Source organism: Nansenia antarctica, assembly GCF_963989245.1.
Source record: "Nansenia antarctica genome assembly, chromosome: 2".
NCBI classification, from domain to species: domain Eukaryota; kingdom Metazoa; phylum Chordata; class Actinopteri; order Argentiniformes; family Microstomatidae; genus Nansenia; species Nansenia antarctica.
In genome coordinates, this window is record NC_137675.1 from 32786356 (window position 1) to 32803995 (window position 17640).

Genomic DNA, 17640 nt, shown 5'->3' on the forward strand with positions numbered 1-17640 from the left:
CAGCTTCATCAACGGTAACGCCTGAACGTCTACCACCAACTGAATCTGCTACCAAATTCCACTGTCGTAGAGCATACTACCAGGTCATGGTCTGGATGGGAACAGATGATGGTATAGATGCTCTAGACTGGGGCTGGAACCTGCAGGACAATAGATTTGTCCCACTCATGTCAACAATGAATGCTGCTCCAGACAGTCTCTTGAAGGTCATTCATTGTAACTGTACCACTGCCTGCAAAACACTTCGCTGCTCATGCAGAAAATATGGACTACCTTGTACTACTGTCTGTGGACCATGTCAACTTCATGAATGTGACAATCCACATAACAAGTTTCTCCCAGAGGATCCTGAAGATGATGATGAGTAGGCCTAAAGACCACAATAAGTGGGTAATTTATTTTGTGTTCAACACCAAAGCCAGCTTTCTAGGTTGAATATAATAACCAATTTTAATTTTAGCCAAAATAAGCTACAGGCAGCCATTTTGATGATGCAAATGATGCATTCCTAGCAGATATATTTAGCTAGATATTTTGCTCGTTATTAATGTATAGAGGTGCCAGAATCAGTTTATAAATCCTTTAGAAATGTTTTCCCATTTGAGATACAGGCATTCAGTCGTCATTTTGGACACCATTTTGAAAATTAAGCCTCTTCGGAAGGTGTATTTCCCTAAAACTTTAGTATGTTCCTAAGTATGTCTAGGGGTACTTGGGGTACCAGAATCAAATGACAAAATCATTTATATAATTTTTCAATTGACATATAGCCATTTTAAGCTTGGCCGGCCGCAATTTTGGACGCCATCTTGAAAATGAAGCCTTTCTGGAAGGTGTATTTTCCTAGATTTTTAGTATGTTAGTGAGCATGCCCAGAGGTACCAGAATCAGTTGAGAAATCCTTTGCACCATTTTCTTAATTTGAGATATAGCCATTTTAATCGCCCCGGCGCCATCTGGGACGCCATCTTGGAAATGACGGCTTTCGGAGGCGTCGATTTTGGTCGACTTTTAGTATGTTATTTAGCACGCCCAATACTACCAGAACCCATTGAAAAACCTTTTGTATCAATTTTTTTGGGGTTAAACCATATATTGACTCGCCTATTAGATATTTGTAGATTTTGTCTTCAGTCCCCTCCACTTCCTAAAGGGAATATATTTCATTATACCAGCGGAACGACCGGCAAAATAATGTCACTGTCAAATGGGACATCGTGACGGTATAATGTCCTTCCAGAGGTGCTGATCTGGGGCAGACTGGCCCTTTAAGACGCCCAACCCCGGTAGTCCTTTGTACGTCGACCAACTCACGCCTGTGTATCGCTAGGATAGCTAGATAAAATAACTTCTTAACCATGTTTCATTAGAATTCTTCTAACGATGGACTAGCACTGTCATCGTAGCAATAGTGTTTTATTGAGCTGCAACGTTTGCAGGAAAAGTGCTATACAAACCAAAGTTGTTGTTATTATTATTATTATTGTTATTATTAGTATTATTATTGAAGGTTCCGAGTCTGCGCAGCGGCAGTGAGCGGACACGCAATAAGGAACATCTTTCTCCATCCATAAAGTCTGCTGATTGAGGCGGACAGAAGTGGTCGGTTTTACCCCCAGAGGAAAACCTACAAAGTGCTTCAAAACTACTTGCTTTGAACGAGACGTGGAGTTAGGAGACAGGTGCATGCCATATCATTGGCGCTTCACTAAAACGTTGGACTCTCCGCGTCCTTGCTTATCCGACGGTCTGAACTGAATAGATTGAGTGGTCAAATCATGCCGAAAACAAACGCTTCACAGGGGGAAGAGGATGGCAAGACCAGACGGTTCATCAGCGGAGTGGTGGAGGGTGAGTGAGTTACAATCAAAGGTGTGGAGAGTCGGGATGCTTAAACTCATTTGGAGTTTTACACGAAATACATTTTTACATCTATGTTTGGACAAAAATAATGATCTATAGCCATTGCTTCTTGAAGAATCATCACTTATAAATCCCTCATGAGCTTAATTTAATTGTCTTACCCCCAGCAGAATCTATAAACTTATAAACAAATATATAAACTTGTTTTACACCGTTATTTGTAAACAATGTCATTGTGAACTAACACTGTAAAGCTTCAAAACGTGATTCAACCTATCATTTTGACCCTCAGCTGTTTACCAAAAGACATGGCTGGAAGAGCGCTTTGTTTGAATCCCAGATTGCTCCTTTAATGCAGGCATGCTACTCCTGTGTCTGTCAGACCGTAGAATCCAGTAACCATTGCTATATGAAACACTCATGCTATAGGCTACTGACAGATGGTAACGTACGTGACCTTTGCTTGACTCAGGCTTTTATGGGCGACCATGGACTATGGAGCAAAGAACAGAACTGTTCCGAAGGTAATAAACTCTCCACAGACACTGTGAAGGTAATAAACTCTCCCCAGACACTGTGTGCCATCTCAAAAACAGCTCTCTGTTGAGAAGTGAGAGAAGAAGCATTCAGAGATGTCATCTCCACTCTCTGTCTGCCTCTCTGTGTCCACATTAGCCTGGAGCACCAATCCAGATTGACTCAATATCATCATCATGGCCCAGTTGTTCAAAACCTATAATCTGAATCAGATTGTAAGGGGAAATCAACCAGCTTGATCTGATCCTGGATAGCAAAAAAATAATTGGGATCATTCTAATCAACTAATCAAGTTCTAATGTATGGTGTTCTGTTTAGGGAGCAGCTGTGGGGCTTGAACACGTACCTATACGCTCCCAAGGACGACTACAAACACAGGATGTACTGGAGAGACCTGTACTCTCCCGAGGAGGCAGGTGAGGCAACCATGGAACCCACCTCCCAGGAAACAAGTTTACAGTATAGAAAAATGTTTACTACAGTACGATAACTGCTTTCTACTGGACCACAAAATCACTGTGTGTCTATTTTCAAGATTGGATTAAAATCTACATGATTGATGATGTTCCATATCAGATTTGCCCTCAATTAAAACTCAGTATCATATAAAAAAAAATACACACACACACACACACACCCTTCTGATAAGACATATATTAGGGATCATAAAATGTGTATTGTTATGTTGCGAAGGAGATACTCCTTATCTTCTACTGTGTCATACTAGAAGATAAGGAGCCTGGGGGCCGTTCCACTAACATGGATTAGTATATCGGCGATTTAAATAAATCAGGCGATCAGGCAACTCGGGATTGGAATTCAAGCCTCAGGTGATTCCTCGAACGAGGATCAGGCTTGTGTCATCAGTGTTCACAGAACACCGGCTTACAAATCTTCGATATGGGCGCGTGCACGCAGACATAAAGAGCCCCGAAGAGTCGATCTGTCGAAATGAAGATACTCCACTCTGCAGGGGTCCTACATTTGCGCAGCATTCCGAATTATTGATCTTTATGAAGACGGAAAAATAAGATGTAAAATAGTGCAATACTGCCGCAATTAACAAGGCGAGGGAAATGGTTTGGCAAGAAATTGCTGACCGATTAAATGCGTCGGTCATACTAGCCCCAGTTATTGTTATATGTTCATATTTTAATAAATGAATTTTACTACTGTGGTGATATCAGCAGTAGGCTACAAACCGTCATATCGCCACAATGGCCTAGTGGTATCGACCGCTGCCATAGTATCTATTCGTAATTTTTTAGACTGTGGTTCAAATCCCTCTTCGGACACACTTTTTACTGCATTTCGTTGTCTGAATCTAATCTAAAATCTCATCTAAAAAAGTATGTAGGCTATAAAATTATGGTGCAGGCTAATTTACAAGAACTGACACGATTACAATGGTGTTTGAAGCCTTTGCATGAAATCTTCGGTTAAATGTAAAAAAAAAAAAAAATCACTTAGTCAAGTCTCGAACTCGCAACCTTTAGAACTCTAGCTGGTTGCCTTAACCACTGCGCCAGCCAGACCGTTGTGACGAAAGCAATGCAAGTTGATAGACATACCTATTTATTTTATTTTATTTTTTACACTTTTTAATTTATTTATCCATCGATCTATCTATCTATCACACTTTCAAAATATCAGGTTATCTATCACACAATCAGACTATCTATCTATCGATCGATCACACTTTCAAATTATCTATCTATCTATCTCGTAAAAAGTGGGAACTAATATTTCCTAAAAGACACTTGAGGAACTGTCGTTCGGGATGTAGTTTCCGCCTGTGAGACATTTTTTACGCACGCATTACTTTAGCCAGTCTTTTAGCCTGCTCGCGACCAGGCTAATTATATCTGACTCAGAAGGATATGTTGCATAGCAACCAAACAGCGAATTATTTGAGCCACATTGATGGCACCGAACGCAAGCTAACATTATCGCCGATTAGAACTTTATCGAGGCTTAGAAGATAATCTCGCATAGTGGAACGGGCCCCTGGTCTCTAGCGTCACGACTGCCAATGGCCCCAGGCCTGAGCATAGACTACTTTTTCCTGCTGTGACTTGTGCATAAATTATTCACTTACTTAGTCAAATGTATTTGTTGTATAATACATAATAAATGTCATACAAGTCCAGATCAGTGCTGACTTGCCCTTCCTTGAACTTTCTAGAACTATCTCTTGAAACGGCTCTTCTCAGGTCGTTGTTGTAAAAGTGAACGTTTGAAAGATGTTGAAGAAGTGAAAGATGTTGAAGATGTGAAAGAAGTGTCTCGACCAACGTCCCTGGTGAAAATCAAAGTACTCTTAATTGGGGTAGGGGTAAGGGGTAGTGGTGGTCTAGTGGATAGTGAGTTGGACTTGTGATCGGAAGGTTGTGAGTTCAAATCCCGCCTGAAACCACACCACTACTAGTGTGCCCTTGAGTAAGGCACTTAGCCCTCAGTTACTCCAGGGGGAATGTCCCTGTAATTCGTAATTGTAAATCGCTTTGGATTAAAAGCGTCTGCTAAATGGCAAAATTAATTAATTAATTAATTGATGTCTGGTATTTGATCTTCTTTTGCTAGAGCACCTCAGAGCCCTGATATCCAAGGCGAAGGAGCATGGTGTGGATTTTATTTACGCCATCTCCCCAGGCCTGGACATCACCTTCTCCAACCCCAAAGAACTGGCCACCCTGAAGAAGAAACTGGATCAGGTAGACTAATGTTGTAATGTGTGGACCGACAGGGGCCCTGCGTGTGGAATGGGACAGTGAAGCATGTTATCTTCTTTTGGCTCTACGCTCCAAAAGTCTGATTTGAAATCAATTTGAAATCAAACCATTACTATGAGGTTAAAGTAGAGATTTAGCATGTATTTGATGGTATTTGTGTACATATTGGTTTCTCCCTTCAGAAATGACAACACTTTTTATGCACAGTCCCCCTATTTCAGGGTACCCAAATTGATTACTCTGGTGTGTTCTGTCTGGTCTGTTCTGTCACATCACTTGTTCAGGCATTATAGAGCTGTCAATGTCTAGTATTGATTCTAGGCTTTGTGTTTGCCTTTGGAGTTCTGCTATTGGGGTCTGTTGACATGAGGACCAAAGATATGTCAATGAAAGTCAGGGAAGCCTTTATGAGGCTGAATTATCATAAACATAGCCAAAACCTTAAACTTACCAAAATTCAATAATTTCTTGGTACATGTTAGGTTACATACTGTAATATAATTGATTACAATGACTAATTATGCTCAAAAAGAAGCAAGAAGTAGCTTTTTTGCTTATCACTATTTCTCAAGCCAGCAAACTACAGGATTTATGGGCCGTGAGGCTTGAATGTTTCATTGACAGCTCGTCTCGTCTCTGAGCCTTTCCTTCCTATGTTCAATGTTTGGCTGTATTGTTGATAAGTTTGTTAGCAGCCTACAGTGTCCTTTATGTGGATATATGCTGCGTTCCTGCTTGCAGCTGCTATTACATTTTTGGTGAGTGACTTTGAAGCTAGCTTTGTAAAATTAAAATTGTTAGCAACTCTAGTAAGATAACTTAGTGAACAGGTAGTTTTTTTTCTACCTTACTGTAGTTAATTTCTCTTGTTGGTTATGAATCAAAGAATCAATTCTGAGTTTAAGACTATTTATTTAAAGTACAAAAGTATACAGATATCAGAGCTGGATTCTGGTCTGGTAGAGGAGAGAGAGAGAGAGAGAGAGAGAGAGAGAGAGAGAGAGAGAGAGAGAGAGAGAGAGAGAGAGAGAGAGAGAGAGAGAGAGAGAGAGAGAGAGAGAGAGAGAGAGAGAGAGAGAGAGAGAGAGAGAGAGAGAGAGAGAGAGAGAGAGAGAGAGAGAGAGAGAGAGAGAGAGAGAGAGAGAGAGAGAGAGAGAGAGAGAGAGAGAGAGAGAGAGAGAGAGAGAGAGAGAGAGAGAGAGAGAGAGAGAGAGAGAGAGAGAGAGAGAGAGAGAGAGAGAGAGAGAGAGAGAGAGAGAGAGAAGCTGCGTGGTCAAGATGAGAGAGAGAGCCCCCCGGGCTCACACCCTTATTTATAAACAATAGTATGTAAATACAGTTACAAACAATGGTCCTATCACAGTCACTGCATAGATGCTTGAGGTGTGAAAAGTAGGAGACCCCACAATGATGTCACCTGGCCTACAAGTCATTCCAGGTTAAAGTTCAAATCAGATTCACAGGAAGTCATTCTAACAATGCCCATATATGGACAGCACTTCCTGAGGCAAAAACATATGGCCCTTAAGACAACGGTTCGTAAAACCCCCACAGCCAGGAGAATCTTACAGAACTTATGCAAGTCAAAAGGCAAATAATACATGCCCATACTATACAATTCATGTATGTGTGTGTACTACATTACAAAATACAGCACACTCTGCTAGCTCAAACAACAAGATAACTTTAGATAACATCATTTTCGTAGTTTTGTATTCTAAACAGTCTTGCTGCATTTTGCCATTTTAATGCATTTGAACATTTTAAATAGCCAGTGTCATTGGGTTAATTGCAACCAACATTCTGAAGGAGATGACCACAAGCTGGATCACATACAGGTATGACAGAGATGACTCTCTCTACGACTAGAGCGTCGTTACTCACACCTGCGGCTCATCTCCTTATTAGGTCATCCAGTTACTACAAAACATTTACAAGTGTCATGCCGCCTCACAGTTGACACTTTAACAGAACTAAACGTTAAACCTACTTTCCATAACTTTGGCCTTGACCTACTTCTTTGCGGTGAAATCTCCTCATTTATGGCACTGCAGGGCAATGCAACACAGTACAATAACATCTACTGAACCAAACTGTTGATCCATTTTCAAATTTAGATTAAAATCTAAATGAGGGATAATGTTCAGTTGATGATATCAGATTTGCCCTAGATTAAAACTCAGTATCCTAAAAAAAAACATGCACCCATCCGATAAGACATATATAGTGATAATAGTGTGTCAATGTGATTCTGTTGCGAAGGAGGCTTAACCTCTTAAATCACATACAAACGGAGCATTTGAGGGAGAGTAGCAGGATATTTACATAAAGAGTAATGGAAAATGGCAGAAAAAGTGTAATATTTGGGTGATGCTAATATTTGCACAATTCAAACCAAAACACTGGAAATTATGATTTTCACTTTTGCTCTGCCAGGCCTGTACTGTAACCATGGTGATGCTCTGCCAGGCCTGTACTGTAACCATGGTGATGCTCTGCCAGGCCTGTACTGTAACCATTGTGATGCTCTACCAGGCCTGTACTGTAACCATGGTGATGCTCTGCCAGGCCTGTACTGTAACCATGGTGATGCTCTACCAGGCCTGTACTGTAACCATGGTGATGCTCTGCCAGGCCTGTACTGTAACCATGGTGATGCTCTACCAGGCCTGTACTGTAACCATGGTGATGCTTTGCCAGGCCTGTACTGCAGCCCTCTTCAGTTGTTTGTTAGTTTGTTTTGATGTCTTTTTGCCTGAGGTCTCATCATCTAGTTCAGTGGTCACCAACCTTTTTAAGCCCAAGATCCCTGACCTCGGCCTTGGTGAAGGCAAGATCTACCTATTGAAGCGTTGAGAGAAAAAGACAGCCAAGATAGTACTTTAAACTTAATGACGTTTATTTGCCTGTATTTTAATTAGATGCAATGCATTGGTCCAACATTAAAATTGATGCAACAACAACAAAAAATATGTATCAAGCATATCAGGCAGCTGTCTTGCTTTAAGAATTGTACATAACTGAAATTCTGTTGTTTGGGGGGGTGACCATTGCTTACATGTAGGAAGGGGCTGTTCCATTTGCTGCCGAGTAGGCGAGCACCAGGGTCTTGAATCTGATGCGAGCTGCTATCGGGAGCCAGTGAAGGGTGCGAAGGAGAGGGGTGACATGGGAGAATTTTGGGGGGTTGAACACCAGGCGGGCGGCAGTGTTCTGGATGTGCTGCAGAGGTCTGATGGCGGAGGCAGGGTTCCACTCCCCTCTCTCACTGCAGTGCTAGATAGAACTAACAAGATCCAAATATAGCAAATCTCTGAACAAAAACGTTGTGGCACAACAAACAGAATATACAGTGGAAGCCCAGTGGATTCAGTGAGATATGGCAAGACATAAACGACATGCTATTTCTCAAAAGACAACCTGATGACACATTGTTTTCTCTCTCCCCTCTAGGTGAGTGGGTTTGGGTGCCGGTCCTTCTCTCTTCTGTTTGACGACATTGAGGCGGAGATGTGCTCGGCAGACAAGCAGGCCTTCAGCTCCTTCGCCCACGCCCAGGTGGCGATCACCAACCAGGTGTACCAGCACCTGGGGGAGCCCGGTACCTTCCTTTTCTGTCCCACAGGTCAGTAACAGAAATGGACTGCACTTATATCGCGCCTTTATCCAAAGCGCTTTACAACGGCCTCTCATTCACCCATTCACACACACATTCACACACCAATGGCGGCAAGCTACCATGCAAGGCGCCGGCCCGCTCACTGGGAGCAATTTGGGCTTCAGTGTCTTGTGTTGGCAAAGGACCAACTTTGCGATCATTAGATGCCAGCTCTACCTCCTGCGCCACTGCCAACCCAAGACAAGTAACACAAACACAGCCTATACACCGCAAAAAGTCAGCTCTCAAAAACAGCAATAAAATAGGTGGATATTACCTAAAATAGGCAAAATAATCTGCCAACAGAACAGGAAAATGTCACGTGCCAAGATTTAAAAAAAATAAATAATTCATCATACTTAGATTGACTTTTTGCAGTGTATCTACACCCCCTTTCAAAATGTTCACCTTTTGTTGAGCCAGAGCCTGGAATCGAAACACACACTGTGTTGATAAGGCTGTCACTACCAACTCGGCTAATAGAAAAATAAAATAAAAACTGCTCTAACCTGTTAATATGGCTGTGTGGCTGCTTTAACCTGTTAACATGGGCTGTATGGCTGCTCTAACCTGTTAACATGGCTGTGTGGCTGCTCTAACCTGTTAACCAGTGGCGGCTGGTGCTAAAAAATTTGGGTGGGGCACAGCAGTGTTTCCTCCAGGATTTTTCACATTAGTGGCGGGGGGGTCCTCTTTCGCGCGCACTGGCGCTCAAAACAAAGACGTAATTTCACTTTACCCACGCAATACCCACTTAAACATGTGTGAGGATACGTAACGGCGTTTCATTCATGAAATTCACCCCGTCTGTGTTACGAAGCACTTGAATTTTGGACCATTGCGACTGACTATAGCTCATATACCATCAAAGGGGGGAGATGCGACATGAAATATGTCAGAATGCAGCAATATCATGCACAGATCAGCCTTATAACATGTCATGTTATATATAACGTTAGACAGGGAGCGCAGATGTATGTTTATGAACGATATGAGGCTGGGAGGGAAAAATCACAGTATACCCGCTAGAAAAAACTAGACTACACCACTGAAGTAGGCCTATGAGAGGACACGCACAAAACCGGCTAACGTTACTCATTAACTGTTTACACAAGTACAATCACAGTGTGACAGTCAGATGGAGCATTCGGTAAACAACAACAGCAAGGTAATGCTATCAGTTGAGTTAAAGAAAAACAGCTCTTACCTTTGATGACACCAACATGAGCCCTGTTTACCCGTACCTCCGCCGTTCTGTTCGTGGTGATTTTAGAGGCAATAGATTATTTTTGCCCCGCGCATATTGCTATGAATAGTTCGAAGCTAGGTGCTTGCACGTTAGGTGCGAGGCTGCTCGGTTAACCCATTAGCGGGAACATTATTAGTTGCACAAAATAGGCTGATTTAATTGACCATGAACATCAGAGACAGACATTACGAATGTTCATTTAAAATACTCCGGAAGCCCGGAAGCCCGGAAGTCGGAAGTCCTCAGCATAATGCATTGTCTGCTATTACAACCGGATATTCAGGACGCAACTTTTTGCGCCCCGGCCGAGAAATAGAGACAGCCAATTGGAGCGCTGCTACAGCTCACGTGTAAGCGAAAAGTATTTGGCCTGCGATAGACTTGCATTCGATCGGCGACCCGACTCCTCCCCCTATGTATTTTAACAGTGAATTTTACACACACACAGATAAAATGTTTATTGTATTGGAGGATTTTTAATGAATGCTGATAGGCGCCGACAGAATATCAGCCGCATTTTGTGAATAAACAATGTTTATTTTAAAAAAAAACTTTTACAAATCGCAACTAGGAAGTGAAGGTGGGGGTGGCGCCCCAGCACCCTCTATCGGCCAGCCGCCACTGCTGTTAACATGGGCTGTATGGCTGCTCTAACCTGTTAACATGGGCTGTATGGCTGCTCTAACCTGTTAACATGGGCTGTATGGCTGCTCTAACCTGTTAACATGGCTGTATGGCTGCTTTAACCTGTTAACATGGGCTGTATGGCTGCTCTAACCTGTTAACATGGCTGTGTGGCTGCTCTAACCTGTTAACATGGGCTTTATGGCTGCTCTAACCTGTTAACATGGCTGTGTGGCTGCTCTAACCTGTTAACATGGGCTGTATGGCTTCTCTAACCTGTTAACATGGGCTGTATGGCTGCTCTAACCTGTTAACATGGGCTGTATGGCTGCTCTAACCTGTTAACATGGGCTGTATGGCTGCTCTAACCTGTTAACATGGGCTGTATGGCTGCTCTAACCTGTTAACATGGCTGTATGGCTGCTCTAACCTGTTAACATGGCTGTGTGGCTGCTCTAACTTGTTAACATGGGCTGTGTGCAGGGGCGAATTAAGGTGTTCATGGGCCCCTAGGCTACTCTTTGTGTGAGGCCCCCCCCACACACACACACATCACTCATAACTGCTCCTTTAATTCTGAATTGATAGAGCCAGCATCAGCACAGCGCATAACGTAGGCAAGCATAGCCTGTAGGCTCTCCGAACCTTCGTGTTCAGCTAAACGCACAGCGGCGTTTTTCCAGTCACTATAGCCTGTCTTTAATACATAATGATGATCCCTGTCCCCACATAATGTACACGCAAAACAAAACACAGTGCCTTTTTGCAGGGGAATAAAGCCATCATTCTCTTGGCACAGTTTCACCATTTGCTAGCTTCCTTTTAAACAGGGTTTTTGAAAAGTACATTTTTTGATGTCTGTGTTGCCTTTCTGAGGCAGCGACATCTGCATCTTTGTTCTGACAACTTTCAGGTCCCATTTTAATCCAGTATGTCCTCATATTTTCAACTTGATCCGATAATGCAGGATCCCATAATGCAGCATCCCATAATGCAGCATCCCATAATGCAGGATCCCATAATGCAGGATCCCATAATGCAGGATCCCAGCTATAGGTGGCGGGATTTGTGGGCTGCTCCTGTGTCCTCTCCTCATCGTGCTCAGCCGAGACCGTTATGGAGGGATTCGTGGCGGTGGGGTCATGGCTAATTTCTGGGGCGTTGATGGATGTGGAGCTAGCTAGCGACACCGGCTTTTCAGGTCGGCGGTTCGAGCCCCGGCTGGCCGAAGTGTCCTTGGGCAAGACACTGAACCCCAAATTGCTCCCAGTGAGCGGGCCGGTGCCTTGCATGGTAGCTTGTTGCCATTGGTGTGTGAATGTGTGTGTGAAGGGGTGAATGAGAGGCAGTTGTAAAGCGCTTTGGATAAAGGCGCTATATAAGTGCAGTCCATTTACCATTTACCATGTGTGGTTGTCAGATTACTGTGCTGCGTTCTGCAGCCCCAGCGTGTCAGATTCAGCCTACCTCCACACCGTGGGAGACGCCCTGCTGCCGGGGATCGACGTGCTCTGGACTGGTGAGAGCAGAAAGCACACTTTATACACTAGTAACATCATACACTAGTAACATCATACACTAGTAACATTATACACTAGTAACATTATACACTAGTAACATCATACACTAGTAACATCATACACTAGTAACATTATACACTAGTAACATCATACACTAGTAACATTATACACTAGTAACATTATATACTAGTAACATTATACACTATATCATACACTAGTAACATTATACACTAGTAACATTATATACTAGTAACATTATACACTATATCATACACTAGTAACATTATACACTAGTAACTTTATACACTAGTGACTTTATACACTAGTAACTTTATACACTAGTAACATTATACACTAGTGACATTATATACTAATAACATTATATACAAGTAACATTATACACTATATTATACACTAGTAACATTATATACTAGTAACATAATACACTATTATACACTAGTAACATCATACACTAGTAACATTATATACTAGTAACATTATACACTATATCATACACTAGTAACATTATATACTAGTAACATTATACACTATATTATACACTAGTAACATCATACACTAGTAACATTATACACTATCATACACTAGTAACATTATACACTAGTAACATTATACACTAGTAACATTATACACTAGTAACATCATACACTAGTAACATCATACACTAGTAACATTATACACTAGTAACATTATACACTATATCATACACTAGTAACATTATATACTAGTAACATTATACACTATCATACACTAGTAACATTATACACTAGTAACATCATACACTAGTAACATTATATACTAGTAACATTATACACTAATCAAATCAAATCAAATTTTATTTGTATAGCACATTTCTTACAAGATGCAACTCAATGCGCTTCACATAATAAACATTCTCAGTCAATCAATCAATACTGACAGAGCCGCAAGCAGGCAAAAGTAAAAACCTGTACACTATGTAGCCAGGAAAAATTCCCTTGCAGCCCTCTACACATAGAGCGACTACTAGCCAGTTTGCCTACCAGCACCCAGTAGCATCATACACTAGTAACATTATATACTAGTAACAGTATACACTAGTAACATTATACACTAGTAACATCATACACTAGTAACATTATATACTAGTAACATTATACACTAGTAACATTATACACTAGTAACATCATACACTAGTAACATTATACACTAGTAACATTATACACTATATCATACACTAGTAACATTATATACTAGTAACATTATACACTAGTAACATTATACACTATCATACACTAGTAACATTATATACTAGTAAAATTATACACTTGTGTCATTATACACTATCATACACTAGTAACATTATACACTTGTGTCATTATACACTATCATACACTAGTAACATTATACACTTGTGTCATTATACACTATCATACACTAGTAACATTATATACTAGTAACATTATACACTAGTAACATTATATACTAGTAACATTATACACTAGTAACATTATACACTATATTATACACTAGTAACATCATACACTAGTAACATCATACACTAGTAACATTATATACTAGTAACATTATACACTATCATACACTAGTAACATTATACACTATAAACATTATACACTAGTAACATTATACACTAGTAACATTATATACTAGTAACATTATACTCTATATCATACACTAGTAACATTATACACTAGTAACATTATATACTAATAACATTATACACTAGTAACATCATACACTAGTAATATACTAGTAACATTATACACTAGTAACATTATACACTAGTAACATTATATACTAGTAACATTATACACTATACCATACACTAGTAACATCATACACTAGTAACATTTTATACTAGTAACATTATACACTAGTAACATTATATACTAGTAACATTATACACTAGTAACATCATACACTATATCATACACTAGTAACATTATACACTATATCATACACTAGTATCATTATACACTCGTATCATTATACACCAGTATCATTATACACTAGTATCATTATACACTAGTAACATTATACACTATATCATACACTAGTAACATTATATACTAGTAACATTATACACTAGTAACATTATACACTATATCATACACTAGTAACATTATATACTAGTAACATTATACACTTGTGTCATTATACACTATCATACACTAGTAACATTATACACTTGTGTCATTATACACTATATCATACACTAGTAACATTATATACTAGTAACATCATACACTAGTAACATTATACACTAGTGTCATTATACACTATATCATAAACTAGTTACATTATACACAAGTAACATCGTACACTATATCGTACACTAGTAACATTATACACTAGTAACATTATACACTAGTAACATTATATACTAGTAACATTATACACTAGTAACATTATACACTATATTATACACTAGTAAAATCATACACTAGTAACATTATATATTAGTAACATTATACACTATATCATACACTAGTAACATTATACACTAGTAACATTATACACTAGAAACATTATACACTAGTAACATTATACACTATCATACACTAGTAACATTATACACTAGTGTCATTATACACTATATCATACACTACTAACATCATACACTATATCATACAATAGTAACATTATACTAGTAACATCATACACTAGTGTCATTATACACTATATCATACACTAGTAACATTATATACTAGTAACATTATACACTAGTAACATTATACACTAGTGTCATTATACACTATATCATACACTAGTAACATTATACACTAGTGTCATTATACTTTATATCATACACTAGTAACATTATACACTATATCATACACTAGTATCATTATACACTCGTATCATTATACACTAGTATCATTATACACTAGTAACATTATACACTAGTAACATTATACACTACATCATAAACTAGTATCATTATACACCAGTGGAGGCTGGTGACTTCCAGAATTGAGGAGGCCAAATTCTTTTCCGCTTGCTCGCTTCACTCGCGATGGAATGTTCCCTGTTCTTCTTATCTGTCTTTGTTAAAAATTATTAATTTGTGTTTGGCGGTACTGAAGGGATTGGGACACTCTCAGGATGGTGGATGAAGCAGCTTTTATTGCCTGCACAATGGGTCATCAAATAAACAAAACAATTGGCATGAATCTCTGGTCCGCCTGCAGCAGCTATTGGCCCTTCTGCTCAGGCTCACAACATTCACCACAACATACTACATACAATCAATGACATGTCAAAAGCACTCAAACACTATGTCAATCAGACACACAACATACAATTCAGAACAATACTTCATCCATTTCTAATATTTATCCTGCAGAACAGCACTCATACGCGTGTGGCGGAAAAAGGTACTACACGGAGGCCAGGCCTCCTGTGCCCACCCATTTTCAGTGATTTGGCCAATCACATATTGCCATGAAAAAAATTGCATTACATTGACTTCTATGAGAAACCACTTTCCGACAGGAGGCCTGGCCTCCGTGTAGTACCTTTTTCCGCCACACGCGTGTATGAGTGCTGTTCTGCAGGATAAATATTAGAAATGGATGAAGTATTGTACTGAATTGTATGTTGTGTGTCTGATAAAAAATATAATTATTGCTTTTTTAAATCTCTCTCTCTTCTCTCAAATTATTGGGGAGGCCAGGCCTCCTCCACCTCTATGGAGGAGCCTCCACTGTTATACACTAGTAACATTATACACTAGTAACATTATACACTAGTGTCATTACACACTATATCATTATACCCTAGTATCATTATACACTAGTAACATTATACACTAGTAACATTTTACACTAGTATACACTATAGTATCTTTATACACTAGTATCATTCGGAGTGGTTTGATTTATTAATGTTATTGTTCAATGCACTTAAGGCCCGTTGTTTATAAATTCCTGCATTTTTGCAACGGTTTGGCCCTCTGCTAACCTGTTTAATTCTTATTTCCCCATTTAATTTAATTTATGTAAAGCACTTTGTAACTTGCTTTGAAAAGTGCTACATCAATAAATATATTACTATTATTATCAGATGGTTGCTGTTTTATTGGACCTAGATTAAGCCTGGTCCTAGACTAAAACATATTTTAGATTGAGAATCCCCATGTTTGATTTAGTCCAGGACCAAGCTGAATCCCCATGTTTGATTTAGTCTAGGACCAAGCTATATTTGTGTCCAGATTTGTGTCCAAATCAACCCACAGAGTTTGGCTTTTTTCTTCAGGCTATGACTAATGAAACCACTTTTGCACTATCATGTAATTGAAGGTGAAACATACAACGTATATATATATATATATATATATATATATATATATATATATATATACAGTATATAAGGGCAGGTGTCCCAGACCCAGATCAAACCTACTTCTGGTGAATAACCCACTTCCAACGGGACATCCACCCTCAGACATTGACTGTGTTCGAAATGGCATACTAGCATACTGCATACTAGCATACTCAATGAGTATACTGCATACTGCCTTCTAAATTCATAATAAGTATGCCAATACCAGCCGACCGTTTACACTGCAGTATGCATACTGCCTCCCAGAATGCATTATGCACCGGCCGGTTTAACGTTGTTTATTGCGAGCTTTCGGTCTCCAGGCTTTCGACCATGTAGAGTTTGTATGACGCAGTTTGACGAGACTGAAGAGACGCGCAATGCATTTTGGGGATTGAGTAGCTGAATAGTGTGCTGTCATGGCGTACTCAAATATTTGCATACTCAAATTTCGCATACTGTACAGTGTGAACGCACTCGCATACTCCAATCTACGTCATATCTAGTATGAGTAGTATGCTAGTATGCCATTCCGATCACATATGAGTAGTATGCTAGTATGCCATTCCGATCACAGCCAGAGACATCGGCCAGGACTCATTCATGTGTTGAACAGTACCTCACCCATCCTCTGGTGCCCCCCCCCCCAGGTCCCAAGGTGGTGTCCCATCACATCTCAGTGGAGTCCATCACAGAGGTGTCCTCCGTCCTGAAGAGGGCTCCTGTCATCTGGGACAACATCCACGCTAACGACTACGACCCCCAGAGGCTCTTCCTGGGGCCTTATAAGGTTTTGTTATTACCAAAACAAAAAAGCTAATTCGATAGCTTCTACTTAACAAGAAGTTGACAAGAAATGATCTATTCTGTATATACTGTTGTGCATTGTAGCGTAAACCCTAGTCTAAACCCCCCCAAACTTATTTTAAGCCGGGTCTTGACTAAATTATTCTTATTTTTATTTTTTTACCATTTAGCAGACACTGGTTAAATTCAGTTAATTCAGAGTGTCCATTGAAAATGTGTTTTTATTTAAGGCTTTAATCTAGTTCTGGGGAACCGTCCCATCATGTAGAATAGGGTGGACATTTAAGACGTTGCTACTCAACTGTCGTT

The 17640-nt window shown here is 39.9% G+C and overlaps 1 protein-coding gene across 1 annotated transcript in view; it reads left to right on the forward strand.

Moving 5' to 3' along the window:
• Nucleotides 1-1778: 1778 nt before the first annotated feature.
• The window catches only part of ogal (O-GlcNAcase like), a gene marked incomplete at both ends in the record, with an annotated part of 45030 nt that continues 29168 nt past the window's right edge, over nucleotides 1779-17640 (forward strand). Inside the window, 7 exons of the mRNA XM_080522995.1 lie at nucleotides 1779-1851; nucleotides 2336-2387; nucleotides 2719-2816; nucleotides 4984-5114; nucleotides 8586-8757; nucleotides 12084-12182; nucleotides 17175-17314. Coding sequence (XP_080379121.1) covers nucleotides 1779-1851; nucleotides 2336-2387; nucleotides 2719-2816; nucleotides 4984-5114; nucleotides 8586-8757; nucleotides 12084-12182; nucleotides 17175-17314 — 765 coding nt within the window. The remainder of the gene's footprint in view (nucleotides 1852-2335; nucleotides 2388-2718; nucleotides 2817-4983; nucleotides 5115-8585; nucleotides 8758-12083; nucleotides 12183-17174; nucleotides 17315-17640) is intronic.